This window comes from Podarcis liolepis (assembly GCF_965112155.1).
Source record: "Podarcis liolepis genome assembly, chromosome: 7".
Classification (NCBI taxonomy): Eukaryota; Metazoa; Chordata; class Lepidosauria; order Squamata; family Lacertidae; genus Podarcis; species Podarcis liolepis.
Window position 1 is genome coordinate 25305948 of NC_139561.1, and position 26160 is coordinate 25332107.

Consider the following 26160-nt stretch of genomic DNA (forward strand, 5'->3'; position numbering starts at 1 on the left):
AGATAGATAGATAGATAGATAGATAGATAGATGATAGATAGATAGATAGATAGATCTGATAGATGCTTATAGGCCTGCCTGCTTGGTAGAATCTAGAATCCCGCCGCCACCCTGCTTGTTCAAAATCTATAAACAAACGGTGTTGGCCACTACGGGTGACAAACCTTCCCCCTTCTCTGAACAGATGTCGGCAATAGAAACCATGACGGAGAAACTGGAGAGCTTTGCAGCCATGAAGGCGGACGCCGGCGCTTCCTTGCAGCCCCTCCCGCACCATCCCTTCAACTTCCGGTCGCCGCCCCCAACGCTGTCCGACCCCATTTTGCGCAAGGGCAAAGAACGCTATACCTGCAGGTAAGAAGCCAAGGGCCGCCAGCAGCTGCTGCAAAGAACAAGGAAGACAGAAAAGGCTTGGCTTGAGGTGGGATGCAAGATCCGGGACAGGGATTGCCATCCTTCTAGGCCAGTGGGCACATTTGGGATTTTTGATCATGTGTCGCTGGTCCCACTCTCTCTGTTCACTTCTCTCCTCCTTCAGATCACCAGAGAGAGGTAGAAAGAGTGTCCCCACACGCTGCCCTTTTGCAAGTGATCCATTAGCATTGATTAGCCTTGAAAAGCCCCTGGAGTTGAAAGAGGAAGTGGGAAAGAGCATCACTTTCCCAAATTCCTCCTTCAGCTCTATGGACTTGTTGAGGGGGAAGAAGGTAAACTGCCTCACCAACTTGTAGACAAGGAGGCACGGTGCGGTGGTGTCAGGGGGCTCAGAAGCTTCATGGGCACCAGGAGGAAGCCTCAAGGATGTCATTGCACACACGGGCACCCTGTTGGTGACCCCTGATCCAAGAAAAGGAAACAAACAGCCTCTTCCTCTTTCTGATTTCTTTGCTTGAGATTCTCTCTACCCCCACCATGCCAGTTAGTAATCTCTGGATCACACCACTATAGCAAAGGACCATAGAGGAAGGGTGTAGTTCAGTGGTAGAACACCTGCTTTGAATGTAGAAGGTCCCAAGTTCAAGCTTTGGCATCTCCAGGTAGTTCTTGTCTGAAATTCCAGAGAGAGGCTGCCAGTCTGGGCAAGCAATACTGACCTTGATGGACCAATGCTCTGACTCGGTGTAAGGTGGCTTCCCGTGTTCCTGCGATAGCCATAAGATTAGGGTATGAACTTCACTGTCTTCTCGCCTCCTAGGTACTGTGGTAAAATATTCCCGCGTTCAGCAAATCTGACGAGACATCTGCGGACACACACAGGAGAGCAACCTTACAGGTAAGGAAGAACGTAGTTTTAAATCTCAGGACAAACAGCGGGAAACAGTCAATATAGACTTTTTTTCCTGAAGAGAATTATCAGCAAGAAAGGTTTGGGGCAAATATAAAGGAGCCTGATTTTTCTGTGGAACTGATTGCCACAGGGTCATGGGATGGTGACTCAGCATAGATGAACCTAGCAGACTCACAGCAAATAAGCATTAGCTGTGATGCCTCAGAATGGAGCCTCCATGTTCAGGGCTTCTCTACCACAGGTAGAGAGTTTTAGAGTTTTAGAGTTTGGTGTGGAGCAGAAAATAAGCCTCAAAATATCTGCTGTTGCCAGGCAGGGGGGGTGGGCTCCACAAACCTGATAAATTCTAAGAGTTTTATCCACTGAAATTAATGGACATGACTGATGTAGGCCCATTCATTTCAATGGGTTTACTCTTGAGTTAAACTTATTAGGATAATGGCAGTTTTTCATAATGGCGCCGGGTAAAGAGAAATTTCAGTCCAATTTTGGGGGGAGTCGGAGGTTGGATTTCAACTATTTATTGAGACAATTTGCCAGCAGGGTGTGTGTGAAAGAGAGTGGGCAGAAAAGTAGCTTTAGCAGGAAGAAAGAGGTGGTCTGAAGCAAAGGAAGAATAAAAGGAGAAGGAAAGAGCTTGTGGAGGACCACTCTATTATAGTGTTATAGATTGGGAGAGCGAGACCCTAGAAATTAATAAATGGTAAAGGTAAAGGGACCCCTGACCATTAGGTCTAGTCATGGCCGACTCTGGGGTTGCGGTGCTCATCTCGCTTTATTGGCCGAGGGAGCCGGCGTACAGCTTCCAGGTCATGTGGCCAGCATGACTAAGCTGCTTCTGGCGAACCAGAGCAGCGCACGGAAACGCCGTTTACCTTCCCGCTGGAGCGGTACCTATTTATCTACTTGCACTTTGGTGTGCTTTTGAACTGCTGGGTCGACAGGAGCAGGGACTGAGCAACGGGAGCTCACTCCGTCGTGGGGATTCGAACTGCCAACCTTCTGATCAGCAAGTCCTAGGCTCTGTGGTTTAACCCACAGCACCACCCACGTCCCTAATAAATGGTAGGATTTTTATTATTTGGGGAGAAATACAGGCTGCAGAAGAATTCCCAAACTAGCCTATGCAAAATGACCTGGCCAAGCTAGGGTCATTAAGAAACAATACAGGGCGATTGAGAGCCATTGGCAATGCAAGAGAAGTGTCCTCCCCACTTTCCCTGAGGTGTGGACAGAGACTGGGGGTTTGGAAGGTTGCCATCAGGGTAACTGGGTGTGAGGTAACAGGAGAAGAGAGTTTTTAGCAAGGTGTTTGAGGAAGAAGAAGGAAGAAGAAAGACTGGGATCCACCTTGGGCAGATTGGCTAAAGCAGGCTTCCTCAACCTCGGCCCTCCTGGTGTTTTTGGCCTACAACTCCCATGATCCCTAGCTAGCAGGACCAGTGGTCAGGGATGATGGGAATTGTAGTCTCAAAACATCTGGAGGGCCGAGGTTGAGGAAGCCTGGGCCTGTCTGGCTGGGAGAGATGCCTTGGACTTCAGGGCCGCACTGCTGTAGGGAACAAGCCCCTCTTGAAAGGACCATGCTGTAAGAGCCGGACTCCTTCCATGCAGACTGAAGGTGTAAATAGATGAATAAACAATATTTCTTAAAGCTACGGCAGTCTCCGCCATGCCTCAATTCTCCAAAGGAACATAGACCCTGGGTGAGTGCCTGGGACCCTCTGGGCTTGGCAGAGGGGAGGAGGCACCCAAAATTTGTAACACTAGAAACAGTGTTAGAAGCAAAGGATCTGGCGATGAAAAGAGTGTCCAAATGCTCATAGTAAAGGTAAAGGGACCCCTGAGCATTAGGTCCAGTCGTGACCGACTCTGGCATTGTGGTGCTCATCTCGCTTTACTGGCCGAGGGAGCCGGCGTACAGTTTCCGGGACATGTGGCCAGCATGACTAAGCCGTTTCTGGTGAACCAGAGCAGCGCATGGAAACGCCGTTTTACCTTCCCGCCAGAGCGGTACCTATTTATCTACTTGCACTTTGATGTGCTTTCGAACTGCTAGGTTGGCAGGAGCAGGGACAAGCAACGGGAGCTCACCCCATTGCGGAGATTCAAATCACCGACCTTCTGATCGGCAAGCCCAAGGCTCTGTGGTTTAACCCACAGTGCCACTGGCGTCCCAATGCTCATAGTATGGGACTCACAAAAGAGTGTCTGGTTTTCAGGCACACCTTGGGGCCTCTGAGAATCCTGGGGACCTTGGTCAGGGATAGAGTATACTTGACATGTGTCAGTTACTTTAAAATGTTTTCAGCTGGCCCTGTTGCATTTGGGGAAGCCTCCTTCTCCATCAGCAGAGCGAGGTCTTCAGTTTTCACCCCAAAGCCCTGCCCCTGTCCTCATGGGAGCTTTCAGCTCTGCGATAGGGTTTTTAGTTTTATTTTTCATTTTGGTCAAGACCTGCTTCCACGGCCACTGCCTCGCCCCCATGCGCATTCTGCAGTTGCTTCCCCGCTCCCCGCTCTTCCAATCTGTCTGTTGGACTGTTGCTCTTTGAATGAGATGAATGCTGCCGTGTTCCCTTGTCCGGAGCCCAAAGCACACATCAGATCATTCACAGCTTGTTCAGTCCATTTTTCTTCCAAAAAAGGAGACTTTGATACTTAGCATAAGTTAGCAAAATAAAGTTGTATTTGGTCTGGTCCTCTCCCAGAAACGGGGTTGGGGAAAGTCTGTGCATTTTTATTATTTTTTAGCAATCAAGGTTTGACTTCTGGGCAATCCTGCATAGTAATGGCACTCCGGAGAGGGAAGGTGGCATTTTGCAAAGAGCAAGGGCCACTGTTGGGTTGTTTTTTTCTTTTCGCAATCTTGGCTTCTAATTTTAGCAAAACAAATGGCTCCTTGGATAACGTTCTGGCTTAGCCTGGGCAGGAAGAAGCCCATTGCTAGGTTCTAGCTCATATATTTGGACCATTCCCCCCCCCCGCCCTTCATCTGCTTAAGTAGTTCCTTTGTTGACCCATTTAATCTGAAGAGATTAATCAAGCACCTGACTGTGAGTGAGCGTGAACTTCAGGGCAAGCAAAGCAGAGCTGAGTTGATGAACTTTGCTCCAATCCCAATTCCCAGGGCAATCCTGGGCATGTTTACTACCATGGATTCCTCAGCTGTGGCTCCTGAGTTGCAGGGAGTTGGTGAACCCTGTGTTCCCTTCCAGCTCTGATGATTCTACTCTGATGTAAACCCCACCGATGTCTCTGGAGGTTTTTGAGCAGAGGTTTGTCCTGAAAGACCTGCATTGGCTCCCAGTACGTTTCCGAGCACAATTCAAAGTGTTGGTGCTGACCTTGAAAGCCCTGAATGACCTTGGCCCAGTATACCCAAAAGAGTGTCTTCATCCCCATCGTTCAGCTCAAACACTGAGGTCCAGCGCTGAGGGCCTTCTGGCAGTTCCCTCACTGCAAGAAGCGAAGTTACAGGAAACCAGGCAGAGGGCCTTCTTGGTACTGGCTCCCACCCTGTGGAACACCCTCCCATCAGATGTCAAAGGAACAAACGACTGTCTGACTTTTAGAAGACATCTGAAGGCAGCCCTGTTTAGGGAAGTTTTTTATGTTTGGTGTTTTATTGTGTTTTTAATATTGTGTTGGAAGCCGTCCAGAGTGGCTGGGGAGGCCCGGCCAGACAGGCGGGATATAAGTAATAATAATAATAATAATAATAATAATAATAATAATAATAATAATAATAATAATAATAATAGCCATCTGTCATGGATGCTTTAGCTGAGATTCCTGCATTGCAGGGGGTTGGACTGGATGACCCTTGCGGTTCCTTCCAATTGTACAATTCTATAATTCTTTGACTTCACTGTGGTGTACTCCCTGGCAAATGTGTATAGGCAAAGGTGGGAGAAACTACAACCCTCCAGATGTCCCTGGCCAGGTTTGCAGTAGTATCCCCTCTCCGAAGAAGAAGCAAATCTCAAAAAGTCAATGATGTGTGAGCATGCTCAATGGCAACGCAATGTTCTGTATCAATTGGAGAGAGAGAGAAACCAATTAAAGCAAATGAATAAAGAGAAAGACAGGGAGATTCCCAACAGCGGCATTCTGCAAGCTGGTGTTCTCCAAAGTCTACAACTCAACATCAACCCCAGCTAATACATTGGTGGGGGTGGAGGAAGCCATAGCTCAGTGGTAGAACATCTGTTCTCCAGGTAGAATTCAGCTCCCATATGAAAGTGTGGAAAGCCACTGCCAGTCAGAGTGGTCAGTCCTGAGCTAGACTGACCGATACACGGTAGCTTCCTATCTTCCTATGTCTATTGGTCTAGGTGAGGAAAAGTAGGGGCTAAGCCCCATTGCTTCCTGCAATTAGATTAAGATAATATCAAACTCTGTTGAAACTGGGTCCACAGTTGCATCTTGAATTCATGGGTGGCAAATCTGGGGTAGACCCTATCTCCACATCCTCTCCAGGGGAGGACTGGAAATTCTCCCCCAACAGTTCAGGAAGAACTTGAGAATGGGAAAGATTTCCGAAACTGTTCATGAAATTGTGAAGTTTTAGCTCAGGCCTCCTGCTTCTCTGAATGCAAAGCCAGCCCCTCTCTTTGTCTAGGTCAGTGATTAAAAGCAGCACAGTGACCCCTCTGAGAACTCCTATAACCCAATAACTGTTTTCCCTCACTCCTTGTATGCTCAGCTGTGAGATACAGCCTTCTTAACATCTTCCTCTGGTTTTGATATTTTTAAGCAAGGTAATTATCTAAACTCTGTATCCTAACTTCTGTGCCCTTCACTCACAGCTCAAGCAAGGGGCTGTCTAGAGTAACTTTTCAAAGACTTGCGGAACAGACAGGCAATGGCTGCTTTTTCTTAATTTGCACAAGGCTCTTTGAAGTCATCAATTATTATTTTTTTAACAAAAGGAACAGGAAAATATGCTTTAAATGGCACCCGGTGCCAGCAAATAATATAGGTGACGGACCCTTGGATCCTGACCTGCGTACCTTTTTTTGTCTCTTAAAGAAGCTAGAACGTCTTTTCATATTTTCTGTTCCGTTTTAAACCCACCCCAGGAATGAAGGAGGCTCCTCACTCCTGTTGTCGGGAACAGAGGTGTGACTCAAAGGTTTCCCAAAGTCCTTACAGTTCCAGGAATTTGGTAGCCCAGAAAGGAAAGAGACGTAGATCTCAGCTACAGATACGGTGGAAATATATTTCATAGAATTGTGAAATTTTAGAGTTGGAAGGGACGATAAGGGTCACAAGTAGCCCAATCTTTTGGCAGGTTAGGATGAGAGGCAGTGATTAGCTCAAGGTCACCCATTGAGCTTCATGGCAGAGCAGGGATGTGACCAGGACGATTGGTTGACTAGGAGCTTTGGGGTATAGGGCATGTGGTTTGTAGCCACTGTGGTGGAATCTAGACGCATATTAAAAACACTGTGGAAATGCTTTTTTTTTAAAAAAAAAAAAAGCATTTTTAAAAATATATTGAAATTGCCATAAGCTCACCATCCCCATCTAGTGTCACATCTGTATAATGCGCTTAAAACACACTCGAAACATTATATTTGCATGGCCAAGTCGTAAGTCTTACTCCAAGTAGACCAACTGAAATTAATTGGCCTAAGTTAGCCACATCCACCCGTTTCACTCTGAGTAGGACTGGATACACACCTGTGTGTTTCTGTTGAAGGCCGATAGCAACGGCTTTCCCTGTGTTGCAGACCACATGCTTTGAGAGTCCCTGTCCACTGTAGCCTAGTTCAGATGTAATAGGAAACCATGGTTTCTCACTATGTTAACAAGCTTTTATGTGCCTCAGGTTCACGTGTTCTCCTGCTGCACCTCATGGTTGCGAAGCGTCATGTTCAGAAGCTTCCATTTCCACTTTTAAACAAACCACAGTTTCCCATGATGTCTAAAGCCCAGAAACCGTGGCTTACTTAGACTATGGCTCAGTGAGGCCAAGCCAGGGTTAAGCTGTGTTCTGAAATTGTGATTTCCTATTATGCCCCTAAAAGTTGCCAACACCACCTCCAGAAATATTTGAAATGACTCTGCTTTTCAGCAAGCCTGCCTTCCCCTCAGAATGGAGGATTTAATGACAGTGTTTTGTGACATGTAACACCTTGAGTCCAGCTCGTTTTCCAAAGCCAGCAAATCACAAGCTGAATGCGGGGTCCAAAAAAACAAAACAAAAAGGAGGGTGTTTCATAAATGTATATCCGCTGTTTCCAAAAATAATAGGGGAGATATTTTTAGTCTCAGTCCCAGCTGTAGTGCATTTGGAAAGTATGTGCTGTCTGCATAATGTAGAATTGTGACAATTGCTCCCCTCCTTTGAAAGTTTATTTTTAAGAAAACAAACTCTGTGTACTCTGCATCAATAGGCTGAAGGATACAAGTGCTAGCAAATCTAATAAGGAGTCCTGTTGGCGGAGAGGGGGAAGCCTCCAAGGAAGGAACAAAGCTTGACTTCAACAGGCACTAAAATCCCAATTCCGTTTTTGGGTGCCCCAATGCTGCCCTCTTCAGGAAGTCTGGAGATCTTGCACATGAGAGTTTTTTACAAGCCTCACAAACCTGTCTAAAATCCCTGGTAGAGGACAAAGATCCTGAGATCACATTAAGGGTAGCCAAATTCTGTGCGATTGCCATAAAACATAGGGAACAAGCTGTGCTATCGTAATGATTAAGGTTTTAAATGATAATTTTAGGTTATATGTTAGTGACTTTTATAAAGCTTTTAATTTATATATATATTAACTGTTGCTATGCTCTGGTCCATGGGGTCACGAAGAGTCAGACACGACTAAACGACTAAACAACAACAAGAACATATCTGTATTGTCCCTGTTATACCTAGTTGGAAATTCAAATGTATCCTTATCGTGTTTTATGACTTCCTTGATATTGCATGTGGGCTGGAACTGGTCTGTGACCGAAATAATAAAATTCAGTTCAATTGAATTCAGCCTCACAAACCTTCCCGGGCCAAGATTGGTACCTCTGCTTGTTGCAGCTGCCATCGTTAACCGTCTCAACTCCAATATTAGCAGCTACAGTAGCCGTAACAAATTCAGTTCTTCCCGGCACTAGTGTGATGTTCAAATCCCTTCTCGACCATGCAGCTCGCTGGGTGACCTTCGGCTGCTCACCAACTCTAAGCCTAATCTACTTTGTAGGGTTGTTTTGAGGAGGGGGAGAGCAATGTACAGTGGTACCTCTGGTTACATACTTAATTCGTTCTGGAGGTCCGTTCTTAACCTGAAACTGTTCTTAACCTGAAGCACCACTTTAGCTAATGGGGCCTCCCACCATAGGCGCCGACTCCATGGGGCCTGAGGGGGCCCGAGCCCCCTCAAAAATTCGTTTGGGGGGCTCTGCCCCCCCAATAATTTAAGAAAATTATTAGGCACCTTGCCAAAAACCACGCAGGGGACTCCGTCGCGCGCCTCCCAAAGTGACCGGGAGCTCCTGAGAAGGGGCGGGCAGGTCGGTCAGTCAGAGGAAGACCCCCAGCGGCGGGACTTTAGAAAGGAATGGAGCCGCGGGGCCGAGGAACGGCGTATTCGTCACTGGCGAGGGACCGGGGTGAGGGGAGAATGGAGGGGACAGGAGTTCCCGCCGCCGGAGCGGGGCTTTTTTTCTGGGTTCGGCTAAGGTGACGTTGGTAGGAGGGGGTGGCCGCCTCCCGGCACGAAGCCTGGGGAGGGCAGGCCGGTTCTTGCATGCAAAAGCACCACTGCCATCCTGCCGCCAGTATGGACCCCGGTATGGGCCCCTCCAATATTTTTTATAAGTCGGCGCCCCTGCCTCCCACTGCTGCCACGCTGCCGCCACACGATTTCTGTTCTCATCCTGAAGCAAAGTTCTTAACCCGAGGTACTATTTCTTGGTTAGCGGAGTCTGTAACCTGAAGCGTATGTAACCTGAAGTGTCTGTAACCCGAGGTACCACTGTACACCAACTTGAGCTCCTAGGAGAAAGGGGGAGGTCATCACCATCATCACAATCAATCAGATTTTGGGTCCCTGTTTAGCCAAACCTCAAGGTTTGCAGAAGCACTAATATCTTTGGAGAGAGAAAGAAAAAACCCAAAGTGGGAGGAAACCCCAAAACAGCCCAATAAGGGCCGAGTCTTAGAAGGGAAAGGAAACCCCACAAAACTGAGAAAAGGGTGGAATGGAGTATCCCAAAACAAGGCGTGGTTGGCTGGAACCTTGTACAGGAGCACTCCATTTTGTTGCAGGAACTTCTTGTAATTATTACCATAGTAAATTATTCAGGTGCCAACCTAAGTTGTTGGTAGTTTATCGTTCCCTTTTATTGCGTGGTTTGGCCTTGTTTTTATTCGTTGAGCTATTTTTGTAAGCTTCTCTACTTATACTTCTGCACAATTCAAAATGGCCGACAGTAAAATAATTGTAGTATCAATAAGGCTCGCCCCCCCACAACCAAAACAAACAAATATCACAGCACGTAATAATCGTAAAAGCAACAGTCAGCAAATGAAAGGAGATTGCCTCCCACTGGGGTCCTAGCAACAAGTGTGATTGCTTGTTTATTTAGTTCTATGCAGCCGTTGCCCAGCATGGGATTCCAGGGAGGGTTATGTGTAGCTTTAAAAAAATGAATTGGGGTAATACCGTCCACCTTCAAAAGCTTGGGCAAAAAGGTGCAACTGACGTCAAAATGTATGCAGTAGTGAGTTCAGATGAACTGCGGAGGGGAGTGTGTTCCAGAGTCTGAGGGCCACCACATTTTAGGCCCTCTCAAGGACCACCACCCCAGGAACTCATAGAATTGTAGAGTTGAAAGGGAGCCCTTAAGGCAGGGGTCAGCAAAATTTTTCAGCAGGGGGCCAGTCCACTGTCCCTCAGACCTTGTGGGGGGCTAGACTATATTTTTTTGGGGGGCGGGGAATAAATGAATTCCTATGCCCCACAAATAACCCAGAGATGCATTTTAAATAAAAGCACACAATCTACTCATGTAAAAACAGGCTGATTCCTGGACTGTCTGCGGGCCAGATTTAGAAGATGATTGGGCCAGATCCAGCCCCCGGGCCTTAGTTTGCCTACCCATGCCTTAAGGGTTATCTAATCCAAGTCCCTGAAATGCAGGAACCACAGCTAACGAACTGTTTCCTTTTGCCCCCCGAGAACCAACCATTGCAGACAACTTCTTTTATTCCCGTGTTACTGGGTTTTCCCCCACATGGTCTTTCTTCTTTCCCTCTCCAGATGTAAATATTGCGACCGGTCCTTCAGCATTTCATCCAACCTCCAGCGCCACGTCCGAAACATCCACAACAAGGAGAAGCCATTCAAGTGCCACCTGTGTAATCGCTGCTTCGGCCAGCAGACCAATCTCGACCGACACCTGAAAAAGCACGAACACGAGAGTGTGCCAGGTAATGGGGAACGGCGCAGGCCCAGAATTGTACGAGTGAAATGCCAGCCTTGATTTTCCCACCACCGACCGCTTTTTAAACACTTTTTCAGAGGCAGAGAACCCAATGACGCGATCTTTGGATAAGTGTTGTTCCCAGGTCAATTTGGCTTGTTTTCATTCATTAGACTGATCGTGTGTCCTTCTTTACAGAGGACATTCCTCTGCTTGAAGGAGTCCTCTATTTAATGTGCGCCTGTTCTCTTCCGGCACCGCAGTGAGCCAGCACACAGGCGTCATCACGAACCACCTGGGGACCAACGCCTCCTCGCCGACCTCAGAATCAGACAACCATGCACTTTTAGATGAGAAGGAAGACTCCTATTTCTCCGAAATCAGAAACTTTATTGCAAATAGCGAGATGAACCAATCGTCAGGCTTAGCTGATAAAAGGTGAGTTGAGTTTCAACGTGCTTTTAGTGATGGAGCTGGGAGAGTATGAATTGTGAGCTTCCGGGTCAGAATCAGAGGCTACCCTCACAATGGGGAAGGGGCCATTTGGTTAGACATTAATTTTGGGAAGCGGGGTGGCTAGCCTAGCTCAGAGGTAGAGCACCTGTATTGCTGTTTTTGGACTCCAACTCCCATCATCCCTAGCTAGCAAGACCAGTGGTCAGGGATGATGGGAACTGTAGTTCAAAAACAGGTGGAGATCCAAGTGTGGGAAAACCCGATCTAAGATAACTTTGTACATTCACTATGGTGACAGTAACAACCTCAGCAGACATCTGCAAGGATTTTGGGGGAAGAGCTTAAAGGAATTAGGAAACAGCCTTATGGAAATGGATTGCTTGCGTTATAATTATAGTGCACTTCTGACTTAGTTTGATATTTACAACCCAGTTCTACAGTGCGGTGATAGAGCATGTCCGAGCTGCTTCACTACAGACTTCAGGTGGGGGCTCACATAAGTGCTCCTTCATAAAAAAAGGGAGTAAAAAATCCTCACACATAGAAAATAGTGTTTCAGGAAAAAGATTGACATGCTAGATTTCTGAATACAGTGGTACCTCGGGTTAAGAACTTAATTCATTCTTAACCTGAAACTGTTCTTAAGGTGATACCACTTTAGCTAATGGGGCCTCCCACTGCCGCCGCGCAATTTCTGTTCTCATCCTGAAGCAAAGTTCTTAACCCAAAGTACTATTTCTGGGTTAGCAGAGTCTGTAACCTGAAGCATCTGTAACCCGAGGTACCACTGTACAAGGATTTATTTGTGAGTGTCGGGAATCAGATTCCACGACCTATAAGAAAATGGTTTCCTCAGCCTCACCTTGTATAAACATTACTGCTAATTTGACTTTTAGATTTCAGCATGTATGGACCTCCCTGCCACAGTAACTCAGGGCTGCTGAATGTGACCTTTACCCACTGCCCCATTCCCTTAGAATGGATTCGGAGCATCTTAGTAGCTTGATACAACAGGCTTAGGCAGGAGACGGACACCAGCACTGGCTTTGATCTCCTTGCAGCCAAGAGGAAAATATGGCAATCTCATTCAGTACCAAAACAAAACAAAATCCCTGTGAAATAGTTTGCTTTTAAAACTTCGTGCTTTAGATCTAAATGAGAAAAGGAAACCCTGAAAAGTCAAGGATGGAGTTTTGGTGGAAAATCAGGAATCTTTCCACGTTAGTTGCAAACACACACAAATTGATACCAAATTAGAGGTGGAATCCTCAGCAGACTGGCATAATTGATCTCTAGGGAGAATGAAATTGGGGGGACCTGGCTTTCGTATGTGTGGGTTTTTGTTGTTGTTGTTTTTAAATTACAAGCAGCTTCTGAGCTTGTTTAGACTACGTGATGAGATGCAGGGCTCACAGGAAGCTTGTGTGCTCCCTACCCTTAATTTTTTTAAACCTCACATTGACTGGGGGAGATATTTAATCTGCTTACAGACCAAGAGAAGAAATAAATAGGGTCCTTTTTGTACCCTGCACTCAAATACACACACTCTCTCCATCCTACTAGGCAGTGCCAGTTGCAATTACGATCAGGCTATTCTGATCTTTCCAAATGCCATGTAATGTGAACATGGACATTTAAGAAAGAAAGAAAAAAATACTTAATTTGTGTGGGTTTTTTGCATCAAGAATTCCATGTTTGGAGTGGGGCCCCCAAGTCAGACACTAATCACGGCATTTCTGATGGCTCTTGAGGGTCGATGCTTATTTTCTGTCTGGGACAATGTTGTTCCTGGATCCTGGTGGGCCTGTGGCAAAGATATCATCTGAATTAAGCATGGCAAGCTGTCAGCGCTGGGTTTATAGTCAGCCAAGCATACAGAACTTTGAAATGAGTGATGTCATTCAAGTTCCTTATTTACCTGGCATGGGCTGTGAACTTCTCCAGCTCAGCTGTGTTATATCGATTGAGTGTCATTTCCATCCAGCTTAGAATATGGGCCATTTCAGAGCATCAGTGAAGATCCCTGGGAAATAAAAGTTTTCCATAGTGCCTTAAGTATACTATGGCAATCTCAAACACCGTGCAAATTGTTGTTGTTGCTGCTGCTGCTTTTCTCACCAAGGGACTGGAAGCAACTTAACATTAAATACAATTTAACTTTGTTAAACTTTCTTCCCATTTTCCCCCATCTTTTTTCTTGTTTTTCTATTTTCTTTTTGTGTACATTCTTTTTCTTTCACAACAGAACAATGTGTTTGATTGTGTGTGATGTTTAATGTGGAAATCAAGATTATTTAAAAAAAAACACCATGGAAGACAATTAAGAGCAGCCAAGTTAAAATCTAAAAAAACAAACAGGCCCAGCTATACAGATAAAAGGCAGGACTTAGTTATCCTACCCACTAAAAGAAGCCACAGTTCCAATCCTTTCAAATTAAGGGCCAAAAGCCCAGGTAAAGAGAAGAGCCTTAAAAGCAGGGGTGTACCTATGGACTGCTCAAGTCGGCCCACCAAGGGCACAGACCCAAAGAGGTGCAAAAAGTGTGTCTCTTCACTCTTGGTCAGAGTGACTAGGAGCCCACCTGCTACGAAGTCTCCCAGCAGCTTTTCCACTGCTTAGGGCAGCCGGGCAAAGTGTGCAGGCTGTTCTGGGCTCCTTGGCAGAGAAATTTGGTCACCAGCAGGGGCCACTGCAGCTGCCCCTTTTCCTAATGGCACTGTTAGATGTTTGAGTGGAGCACCCAGTGGAGTTTGGGGGGGGGGAGAAAGAATGAGAGTGGGTGAGGAGTTAGAGGAGGGAATGGAAGAAGAAGAAGAAGAAGAGTTTGGATTTGATATCCTGCTTTATCACTACCCGAAGGAATCTCAAAGCGGCTAGCATTCTCCTTTCCCTTCCTCCCCCACAACAAACACTCTGTGAGGTGAGTGGGGCTGAGAGACTTCAAAGAAGTGTGACTAGCCCAAGGTCACCCAGCAGCTGCATGTGGAGGAGCGGAGACGCGAACCCGGTTCCCCAGATTATGAGTCTACCACTCTTAACCACTACACCACACTGGCATGGGGGAGGCAGAAGGGAAAGCAGCAAACTGAGGGAGGAGGGAAGAAGACAGACTGCACCAAGGTGGAGGAGGGGAGGCAGAACAGAGCAGACCTGACCCTGATAGTCACGGGGGGGGGGGGTCACTGGCGAATGCAGAAAGCGACAAAAAGCAAACTTTTTGAGTTTCTGGTCCATGGTCTCTCCTGACTTCAGAGGCACAAGGGAGCCCCAGTATGCCTCTCCCTAAAAGTAGATCCATTAGTACCTGGGATGCTATAAGGAGTGCGCTCAGTTGTAGCCCATGAAGCTGTAGGCGGTGGGACATGTACGTTCCGGGTAAAAAGCATGGGACGTGGGCGGCGCTGTGATCTAAACCGCCGAGCCTCTTGGACTTGCCAATTGGAAGGTTGGCAGTTCAAATCCGCATGACGGGGTGAGCTCCCGTTGCTCTGTTCCAGCTCCTGCCAACCTAGCAGTTTGAAAGCACGCCAGTCAAAGTAGATAAATAGTTACCACTGTGGCGGGAAGGTAAACAGTGTTTTTGTATGCTCTGGTTTCTGTCGCAGTGTTCTGTTGTGCCCGAAGCGGTTTAGTCATGCTGGCCACATGACCTGGAAAGCTGTCTGTGGACAAACACTGGCTCCCTCGGCCTGAAAGTGAGATGAGCGACGCAACCCCAGAGTCACCTGTGACTAGACTTAACTGCCCAGGGGTCTTTTACCTTTACCTTTTTACTTTCCTGGACATAAGACATTCTCAAAGGAGCAGAGGTTAAGAAGGCATGTGGATGAGAAAATGTCCTAGCATATTTCTTATAACCCAGCAGCCGAAAAGCACCTTTACAAAGATGGGCGTGACTCTCAAACTGAAAGTCATCTTTGTTCTCTGTTTACCACAACCCCCCTCCAAAACCTTTGCACTTGCAACCCACAGGCCTGAAATCCAGAATGCTGATGGCAACTCCCAGTGCCATGGCCTCACAAATGACAAAACGGAGGATGTCGACGAGGAGGAGGAAGAACTGGAAGAGGAAGACGATGACAGCCTGACAGGGAAGTCACAGGACGAGACGGCATCGCCGACGACAGAGCCGCAAGGAGGGTATGAGGATGAGGAAGATGAAGAGGCCACGTCCCTTACCATGAGTTTTGACCGCACCCGAAGGTGGGTGGGACAGGACTTTCAGTGTGTGGTGGGGGGAACGCCTGCTTTTCCCACCCCTCATTGGCAAGTCGTGGGGGGGGGATCGTGAACCATCCATTTGGCGTGGCTATAGCATCCGCCCTAGAGGTGCATCGGTACCTCTGCAATGAAGGGAGTCTAGCTCAGCTCTCAGCATTAGCCTTGAGCTGCGGTGACAGGCAAAGCTACAAAACATCATCAGCATCCCGTGCAAGCTTCCGCAGGTTGCAGAGAGAGCCCTTGGACACCTTTATGCATGTCTGCTTCATCCAAGGCATCCGGGGATCATGGGAAGTGCAGTTCCCATGGGTCCCTGTATGCCCTGGCAGGCATGTCTAAGGTCCCCTCTAGCTTGTGTCCCTCCCAGCATGGATGAGAACTCTCAACCTCACGCAAACACACACACGGCTGGGAAATAAGGCATAGTCAAGTGTAGTATGGATCACCCAGCATTTTTCAGGAAAGACTGTGAGGCTCAATCCACTCATCAAGAGCATGGCAGTGTCTGAAACCCTCTATGCTCGCTATATTTCACCTGCGGTTGGTGAGGCCTTTGCTGTTTTTGCTCCTCACAATGGCGTTGCCCTGAGGGAACTAGGTGCTCCAGAGCCTAGAGGGGGCCTTTTGGACTCTTTTGTCTCCATTATGAAGTCCATAACTTTCAGCTACACACACACACACACACACACACACACACACACACAGCTTCCTCTTCCTTGGTCTCAGTGCTGCCCTTTGTAGAACTCGGCAGGGAGTTCTACAACTCTAGAACTGTTTGGCTCGGCCTGTCGTTGGCTCTGGCGCCACCTGCTGTTGACCTCCCCACCTTCCACCCTACCATCTGGATGGGCACCAGCTGGTGCTGACACACCCCCCATACAAGCAAGCAAGAGGCATTATCAGAGTGCAAGGACACAATCCCGCCAAGCAGAAGCACTTGGTGGTGGTAGGGCAATAGCAGGAGCAATGGGGTCTAGGGAGAATCCCAAGGGTTGCATTGTATAGCAGGGCCAGGGCAGGCACTGAGAACCCCTTTGAGGCATCTCCAGGGAGAGCTCCTCAGCTGGGCAGTGAGACCAAATGGCGCATGCAGCACCACATGCCAGTGAGACGGCGTGCGATCCAAGCTCACACGGCCATGCCCACGCCATGCTTTGCTTGTTCCTCGGTGTCATTTGCAAGCCCCTCGTCTGTCCGTCCATGTGCCTGCCTCTCTCTCTCTCTCTCTCTCTCTCTCTCTCTCTCTCTCTCTCTGTGTGTGTGTGTGTGTGTGTGTGTGTGTGTGTTGTGTGTGTCCCTCTCTCTTTAACACGTCCTGCATGTAGCTTCCGGGCAGCTCCTCCACGGTTTGTGCATGTTGTCAGCCCCTGCCCGGGTTTGGCGACGCTCACCTTGGCCCCGTTTGTGAACAGTCAGATGCGCTAACAGGTCCACCCCTCCCCTCCCCTCCTGGTCATTGGTACAGGTGTGTTGAGGAGGACGAAGCCGGCCTGTTAGATTTGGAGCAGTTACCGCAGTTTGGGAAGGGGCTGGATCTACGCAAGGCGTCCGAGGAAGCTTTTGAAGTTAAAGATGTGTATAACCCCACCTTAGACTCTGAGGCAATAAAACAGACTCTGTACAGGCAGGCTAAAAATCAGGTAGGTGTACCCTTGGGGTATTTTCCGCAGTTTTCCCTCTCGTGGTGACGAAGGGGGTTCAGCCCGTTTGGTTTCCTTTCCTCGCTGAAGGTCCCCATGAGCAATGGCCAACACTGGGTACTCGCAGCCAAGCAGTGGCAGGTCCCGCAAAACATTATAGGGGCATGTTTTCATCAGGAGTTATGGGTTGGGTTGCCTACCACTCTGACCTCAGAGGCGATGGTGGGAAGGACAAATGGGTCAACCTGCACGGCCAATTTCTCTCGGGTTTTATAGCCTGAGCCAGTGTTTTGAAGATTTGCTGTGGGGAGCGGTACCAAGAAAATGCATCAAACATGGACATGAGTTGCTAGAAATTTTGAGGGTCTTTTTCTCGGTGGTGGGGTAGGTTGCATACCTTACTTACAGGAGAGGTAGCCTTGGGTAGATGGTTTGGTGGTGGGGGTTTTTATTTCACTTTTTTAATAAGTCCAAGAACTTGCCAAGTGCAATTAGCAGCCAGCAAACCTCCCTGTCTTACCACATCCTTCAAAATTCCTTCCAGCCACTTGGCTGTTTCTGCACTAGATCACATGAAATGCTAGCAGCTAGAAGGAATACAGAAGGCTGTGGAGCAGGACCAGCCAATGTGGTCCCCTCCAGATGTTTTTGGATACCAGCCTCCATCACCCCTGTTGATTGTGGATGAAGGGAGTTGTAACCCAAGCAAACCAGGAGGTCACTACCTTGCCTACTCCTGCTGTAGGTCATGGGTGGAGAATCTGTGGCCCTCCAGATGTTGCTGGAATAAAACTCCTATCATCCCTTGTCATTACCCATGCTTGCTGAGGCCCATGGGTGTCCAACCACTTCTGGAGGACCATTGCTTCTCCAGCACTGCTTTAGAGAGACCAAGATGCTCACTGGCTGTTGAATTATGGAGAAACAGGTTCAACCCAGCACTTGTTTCATACTGCCATAGCTTGCCACTCCTCGCCTTGAAAAAGGAAGAAGCAAGAATGCATTGGTGAGGTGGTAGAGATCCTTTCAACTGCCTCTCACATCACCACTCTTTTCTTAAACTCAAGAAACATTGCTTTGCAAACTGCAAAGTTCTGTTGAGAGCCCAGCTGCCCACCTTCTCAACTTGTTTGAAGACCACCCTCTGCATCGATACATGTACAAATTTGGGTGGTGGTCTTGCGGGTTGCAGCCAGCTGAGTTCTGCTCAGATAAGACCCATTGAAATGAACAAGTCTACGTTCTTCATTGCAGTGGGTTTACTTTGAAGATGGTCCCTATGCAACACAACCCCAGTATTCATTCACCCTGTCAAAGCATCCCTGATCCTGGGGAGATTTGAGGTCTGTGAAAATTCTCTCTCACAGCTCCCCCAAGCCTTTCTCCTGAGAACTGCAGTTATGAAGGTTTTTACCTGGGAAGATAGAATTGCTGTTTAAGCCATCTGTAGGAAAGACCCTCCCTGTCAGTAGCTGCAGAGAACCTCAAGTTCCCCTACTTTTGTTTTGTGTGGGAAACTTAATTATCATGTTCTTCTTTGTTGAGAAAGAGAGGGAGGTCTCATTTCCTGTTTCCATGCATGTCTCTTTGTCTTTGTCTTTTTAATACTAATATGCTAAAAACCTACTAATTTTTTATGGACTTTGTGTTCTCTGTTCCTGTTTCCCTGCAATTTCAGTCTTGGTTTTACAGAGGGCTCCTGTTGTTGCTTTGCTACAATGGTATATACACCAACACCGCCACAGAATTGTGATTTGGCCCAAGGCAGTAGAGCTGAGAAGGAGGGAGAACACAGGATTTCCTTTCCCAAACCTAAACCTTTTTACTGTTCACTCTGAGGTCCATCCTCCTCTTTTCCTAGTGAGGAATCCTGCACTCATCTCCCTGGATTCCATGGTCAACATTTGTTATTGGATCTCAGTAGGATGGAGAACACAGGACATTGTTTCCCCTGACCACACTTTTCTGATACTGATTCAGACCAATCAGTCTGGTGGAAACAGCATCCTCTGGTTGGATGGCCATGTGTCAGGGATTATTTAACTGCGATTCCTTCATTGCAGGGGGGGTGGACTAGATGGCCCTTGGCGGTATCTTCCAACTCTACAGTTTCTATGAAAAAAAAACCCTCTCCCCCTGGATTCCAGAGCAAGGACAGCCTAAGAACCCATCCAGTTCAAGCAGTGGTGCCATCAGGGGGCAGAGGTCCAGGGATGCCCCACTCAGCACAAATGAGTTGGGTGCCTCCCCCCTTCCCATTGAGGCAGTGTTCACTTACCACATTTGGAAGCAAGTGGTGACATTGCCATCTCGAGGGGGGGCTCAAGGGTCACATTGCCACCTTCCAAGCCCCCAGAGGCTGCATGCCAGAAGTGGCGAGTGTGGCTTAAAAATGGGCATGGCCACCAGAGCAGGTGGGAGGCAGGTCATCCCCTTCCCTATTGATCCAATCAATTATTTGGTTCGAGGCAAGGGGGCAACCTCAGTCAGGAAGTGAGGGAACTGAAACATAAGGATGCCAGAGGATGAGATGTATACATTGAGCCATTCTGATTTCCCATCTCACCCCACCCCAAAAGCAAGGGTAGCCAACGTGGCACATTCAAGAGGCTACTGAACTGCAACTCCCATCATCTCTTGGCCATATGGGCTTGAGTTCATGGGAGACAACCTTGGCCGTCACTGAGATTTAATCAGAGTAGATGCATAAGAATTAAGAGACCTTGGGCGCTCGTGCCCGTTCCCTTCTCTGGGTTGCATTCAGTGCTAGGTAAAGGTAAAGGGACCCCTGACCATTAGGTCCAGTCATTGCCGACTCTGGGGTTGCGGCCCTCATTTTGCTTTATTTGCTGAGGGAGCTGGCGTACAGCTTCCGGGTCATGTGGCCACCATGACTAAGCCACTTCTGGCGAACCAGAACAGCGCACGGAAATGCCGTTTACCTTCCCACCAGAGTGGTACCTATTTATCTACTTGCACTTTGACGTGCTTTCGAACTGCTAGGTTGACAGGAGCAGGGACCGAACAACGGGAGCTCACCCCGTCGCAGGGATTCGAACCGCCGACCTTCTGATCGGCAAGCCCTAGGCTCTGTGGTTTAACCCACTTTCAGCACTAGCCCTGCTCAAAAGAAACCCACTGACATTAACAGGCATGACCCAATTAGGTCTATTGATTCCAGTGAGACTACTCTGAGTAGGACTTGGTTGGCTACAAGCCAGCAGGGATATATTCTGAGCGTGAAGAATGCCAGACACAACTCTTGAAGTCCGGGAACATCTGGAGAGCACAGTGCTTGCTGCCATAGTCCCATGCAAAAACATGGTGCACCTTCCGGAAAAGTGCTCTTGCACCAAAGTCCCTTGAAGTGAATGGGGGTGACATTTGTTTATCATGACTACATTTATGCCCCGCCTTTACTTTAAGGAGCTTAAGGTGGTGTGCGTCATTCCTCTTCTACTATTTCGTCCTCACAACAACCCTGTGAGGTAGCCTAAGCTGAGAGACTGTGCCCCCTTAGTAAGCCTCACAGCTGAGTGAGAGATTTCAAACCTGGGCTTCCGGGTCTCAGCCCAGCCCTCTAACCACTGCACTGCACTGCCTTTCTTAGAATCCTGACACACACACACACTTTTCTTTGCTGACAAAGATCTGACCAGCATGTATTGATGCCCTCTTTCCCTCGCTGTGTTTTTCTTCTCTTCCCCCCCTTAGGCTTATGCAATGATGTTGTCCCTTTCTGAGAACACTCCCCTCCATCCTTCTTCCCAGAACTCTCTGGATGCTTGGTTGAACATGGCAGGTGCTGCTTCTGAGCCAGGAGGCTTCAGCGCCGTCGGTCATCTCTGAGAGGCTGGAGGAGAAGGTGCCCGGCCCGAGATCCCAAGCAAGGAGGCCGAGGTGCCACACGTCTCCCCTCTCAGACCTTCTGGTCAGCAGCGGAGGACTGGACAGGAAGCCCTTGGGGCTCACCCACCCACCCACCACCGGGAGAAGGAACCCACCACGGACAGCTCGTTCCCTGTTTCGTCCGACCTAGGAAACCACCACCGCAGCAGACCCGGGGGCCTGCCATCTGTCTGATGCATAGTACACCCCAGGAGTGAAACTTGCTTCCTCCATTGGGCTGGGAGGGGGGGGGAGACCAGGTGCATTTGTCGTTAGCAAATCCAGTCGTGCCCCACCCTCTCACGTTACAGACCGTGTTGCTGAGCCAGCAAAAACCTCCTTGTAAACTACCCCACATGAAGTCCTTTGACCCTCGTATCCAGTTCTGCTAAGAAGAAGAAAACGACGTTCTAGGCCAGGTCCCATTCTAATGAAGTCACTGGAGTTCTGCTGAGATTAGGACTTCTGTTGAATTTCGTTTGCTTCCTTCCCCCTCTTTAAAAGAAAAAGAAAAAGGTGTCAAGTTCCTTTCCCTCATCTTATGTGCATTGTGTAAACCCTTCTTCGGATGGCCTCTCTGTGGGTAATAACCTCTCTTGTCCCCCAGTGGTTGCCTTTTGGAAAGCTTGTTGGCACACTTTTTTAAAGGAAAAAAAAACCTCTGTAACTCCGGTTTACAGCCACCCATTGCCACTTCTCTTGAGGGGTTTTCACACGTTACGTTCGACAGTGAGTGCACAGTCTTTCTGGCCCAGGGTGCACATCTACTGAGCTGTAGTCTTGTACGGTTATTCACATGTAACAATCAAGGAGTGTACAGTCTGTGTGCAAGTCACAATTTTCCACACACACGCTGATAGCTGTGTTCAGCATAATGTGTGGAACAAGCCACGCATTATGTGAAGTTCTGACGCTGAGTTGAGGAGCAGCTGGGGCTGTGGAAGGAAACTTTGTGTATGGCCTTCACTATCCCACCTGCCCAGGTTCTCCTTGTGATGGAAAACAGCCTGTAAAAATGGGCAAGAGAGGTGCTATGTAATTTCCCTCTCCTGTTGCACAGCCAGAGAACAGAATTACTCCTCTATAGCTTGAAGTAGTTAAGGTTCTGGACTTTGTGGTGGTGGGGAGAACAAAATCAGCTCCTCTGATAAATGGGGCGTACAGACCCTCCTTCCCTCTGACCCGAGAAGCGTTGCAAGTCTTACTGAAATTCCCTTTGCTTCCCTTTGAACTCCTCTGTTTGCTTGTTTTGGTCTGCCAGATTGCCAAATCTGCCTCGCAGTTGCGCTTTCAGTGGAACTTTGACAGCAGCTTCGACACAGGTGTGGATCGGGGCCACTCCTGGGGTTCTTAAAGTGGGGCCTGGGGGCATCAATCAAAGCATCTTGCTAGGGTCCAGCTCCACAATTTTTGTTTCCCACCCAGGGATGGGCTGGCAACCTCTCTTGCAGACTGTGGCAGCAGAGTTTTGCACAGAGACCTGGCAGAGGGCAAACCGTGAGTCTTGTGCCAACAGGTGGGAAGCCTCAAGTCTGTTGCCAGATCAGCTCCCATGCAGAACACCAGACTTCGCCAATCGGGTGCCATCCAGATGTTGTGGTCACAACTCCCACCCGCCCCAGCCAGCACAGTGGGAATTGTAGTCCAAAACATCTGAAAGGCACCAGATTGGCGAGAGGCTGTTGGCAAGAAGTCAAGGTCCCAAGACAACACCATCCAAAGCCAGCCTTATTCCTCTCTCCCCTAACTTCTTCAGTATAAAGGGGCAACCTTCCCCACCATATTCCAGAACCACTATTTAAACTCATTCCTAAAGCAAGGACAAATAGTATTACGAGGGTGTCTGATTGGTTTTTGTTTATTTTTGTTTGCAGATTTTCAGTTCTGATTCCCACCCGTCCAGTGCCAATGTTTTCGAATCATCTCTAGATCAAGTTCCAGGTCACAGAAATAGTATTGAGACCTTAATGCCGAATTGTTGTGAGTCCAGCATTCGCTTTGCTTAGGGTTCATCCAGGTTTAGGGGTTTTTAGAGTACAGGGTTGGTTTTTAGAGTAAGTTTGGGCCAGAAGGGTAATTATCAGGTGCTCAGGTCTTCCTGTAGTTTCTGCCAAGGCAGGAACTAGACAATAGGGCAGAGGTTGCCAAAGAGGTGCCCGTGGGCACACATCTGCCCACAGAGGTCCTTCCTGCTACCCATGTGATCCCCTCCCCGGTTTCAAGTTGAGCTTGGAAGCCGCATTCTATGGTAACCAATAGCATGCTGTGGTTGTGTCTGCTGGCTTGTGGGGTGTGCAGCACCTGTGAGTTATCTCTGGATTGCAAATGGGCCCCACGGCTCCCCAAAGCTTGGTGACACCTGCATTGTGGCAGGCAGGAAGTGATTGTACTGGAGGAAACATTAAGATGGGTGTTTCTCCTTCTCTCTCTCCCCTCCCCATCCCAGTATTATCTAATGGGTGGGGGAGAATGTGAAACAACATAAGCAACATCCTGCATTTATTTCTGTCCCTGTTGTACTTCTCTGGCTTTGTGGCACCATGACAGTGCCACATCCCGAATTTTTGTTTTACGCGGCATTACAGGAAGAGAGGGAACCAGACAACCATGGTTACTGATTGCAGTCAAAGGCACCACCTTGTAGATAACATCAAGCTCTGACTTCAGAAACCACCTCATCTTCCCATCTCTGTGTTACTGTACAGTCATACCTTGCTTCTCGAACGCCTTGCAAGTCATACGTTTTGGCTTCCGAACGCCACAAACCCAGAAGTGAGTGTTCCAGTTTGCGAGCGTTCTTTGGAACCCAAACGTTCAACTCAGCTTCTGCGGCTTCCGTTTGAGTGCAACAAACTCCCACAGCCATTTGGAAGGCATGCCTTGGTTTTCAAGCGTTTTCGAAAGTCGAACAGACATCCGGAATCGATTATGTTCGGGTGCCAAGGTACGACTATACTGGAGACTTTGCATTCTGAAATAGTTGGCTCTCCCATCTCTTTCTTTTCCCATTGATCACTCTGCACCAGGCCCTTCCTTACATAATTGCCCGTGCACTGTAAAAAGGAGTTTCTCACAACGGCATAAACTTAGATCAGCTTTATTATTCCAGTTTACCTATCCTGGCTCCCCACCTCCCACCCCCCAAAAAGGATATTGGGAACTGTGGTTTGGTCAAGATGATACTCTGTTGAAGAGATTGCTAGGTCTCCTGGCAGCGCTATGTTTCCCTGGGAGAAAGGAAATATGGCTAAATCAGTTTGCAATCTGTAGTGCAGATGTGCCCCATGTTAACATTTTACAGGCCTGCACAAATACCCAGAAGTCATTTCCAAGTCTTGAAGCTAAGTGTCTAGCTGGTGCCTTAAGGACTGTATGCAATCAAGTCCAACTCAGAATTGGATCCAAGTTAGTAATTAATTTCAGCCAGTGTTGTCTGAATAAGATGAGCATTGGTTGGATAAATGTTTCAGGTGCCAGGGTACCTTCTCACATGCATTATCCTTCATATATTTTCAAGTTTTGCTTTTAAAATCCAGCTTTTTTGGGGGGGTGAAGCTTACAACTTTAAGTCTTGTCAATAAATTGGAAGGCAGCCTTTTTTTTAAAAAAGTACTTCTACCTACACCCGCAAAACCCTAAATCTCCTAAAACCTAATGGCTCCAGTAACAGGGTTGCTATAGGTCCTCTATATCCAGGACACATCCTCTTTTTCATGGGTATGTAAAATGAGAGTCGTCATAGACATCCATAGTTAAAAGTAGAAGTCGGCAAATGTGTCCTCTTTTTTGCTCTTCAAAATATGGCAACCCTAAATTAGTCAGGACTTTGCAGAGAGGGGGGCAAAGGACACACCTGAGCTGAACTGAAAATTTTCAGAGGACATTTGTCAGAAATAATATTTTGAGATTTTTTTTTATTTTCTCACCTCCCTAGGCGGGAAAAAAGACTAAATATTCTCCATCGTTATTCATTTAAGTTTTAGTACCTTGCTGGTGGTGACCACTGTTTGTATCACCTAATGTCCCAGAATTGTGTATTTTTGGGGTGTACAAAGTGGTGGTTATGCTGACAGCACAGATTTTAAATTTCAATGGCAAAAAAAAAATCCCCAAATCCTTAAGAAAAGAAAAGAAAGACATTTTTTTATTTCTCCTCTCCCTGGATAATTCTGGCAAAATGGTCCCCCCCCCACCTCTTCCTTCCTTCCTTCCTTCCTTCCTTCCTTCCTTCCTTCCTTCCTTCCTTCCTTCCTTCCTTCCTTCCTTTAAATGCTTTATTAGCTCACTAATGCATTGAGATAAATCAAAAGTTTTTTACAAATAAAATGTAGTTAGGGTTTCCTAAAGTACAATAACATTGTAAGAAATTCAGAGCAGCGTAAAAGTTCGACTTTGTCATTAAACTTATTCCAGAACATTACAAACAAAACCCATTTTGCCCCAAAGTGCATAATGGTTGACTTATGCAAATTCTTTTTTGAATATGTTATCTTGATCCATATTAATACAGACCCAATCATTTCTATCTACTCGGCTTCTGTAGGGAATCGACCTCTCTTCCATTTCTTAGCAATCGCTACTCTTGAAGCTGTTAAAAGATTAACTGCTATTTCTAGGTCATTTTCCAAGATAATGCCTTTCCAATAACCAAGCAAGAAAATTCCAGATTCTAACGGTATGAACGTTGGGTCTCTCCAACTTCTTCATCTGCAAAAAAGTGGAAAATGTGAAAAGGTCATTTGCACATTGCTCTTTAAAAAAGAAGGATAGATTCACATTTTAGCAAACGTGCTTAATTAGCTGCTGTTGCTTTAGACATCACCGCCACCAAATAAGTCTCACCTGTATTTCAGGAATAAAATCATAGAATTGTAGAGTTGGGAGGGGCAATAAGGGTAAAACACCTCTAACTTCAAGCCTTACTCAGGCAGTGCTATTTCTGAGCACCGACATTGTGATTTCAGTTCTTCTGCTTAGCTAAGATGCTCTGAGATGTTTCACCCCATATAACAAAGCTACCTTGGATCAGATTTGATCTTCTTTTCCAGTATTGTCTCCTTTGGATGGCTAGAAACTTTCCACAGTCTCAGGAACGGGGTCTTTCCAATCACCTGTCACCTGAGAGCCATTTTTGAAACTGGAGATGTCAGGGTTGGAACCTGTGACCAGCTGCATGTCAATGCTTTTCACTGAGCTGTGAGATCTTCCCCATCGGTTGTCAAGTATTCTGCTTCCTAGATTAGC

General features: G+C 47.4%; 1 protein-coding gene across 6 annotated transcripts in view; it reads left to right on the top strand.

Annotated features, from left to right (window-relative positions):
• The window catches only part of PRDM16 (PR/SET domain 16), a 459509-nt gene extending 434479 nt beyond the window's left edge, over positions 1-25030 (top strand). For 2 of the 6 annotated variants that reach the window (XM_083512877.1, XM_083512878.1), the window contains exons 11-17: positions 185-354; positions 1196-1273; positions 10548-10717; positions 10974-11148; positions 15140-15370; positions 16854-17028; positions 20743-25030. In XM_083512877.1, coding sequence (XP_083369003.1) covers positions 185-354; positions 1196-1273; positions 10548-10717; positions 10974-11148; positions 15140-15370; positions 16854-17028; positions 20743-20877 — 1134 coding nt within the window. In that variant the 3' untranslated portion in view covers positions 20878-25030. The remainder of the gene's footprint in view (positions 1-184; positions 355-1195; positions 1274-10547; positions 10718-10973; positions 11149-15139; positions 15371-16853; positions 17029-20742) is intronic. The other 4 variants (XM_083512879.1, XM_083512880.1, XM_083512881.1 and 1 more) reach the window with 3 other exon arrangements.
• The last annotated feature ends 1130 nt before the right edge of the window (positions 25031-26160 follow it).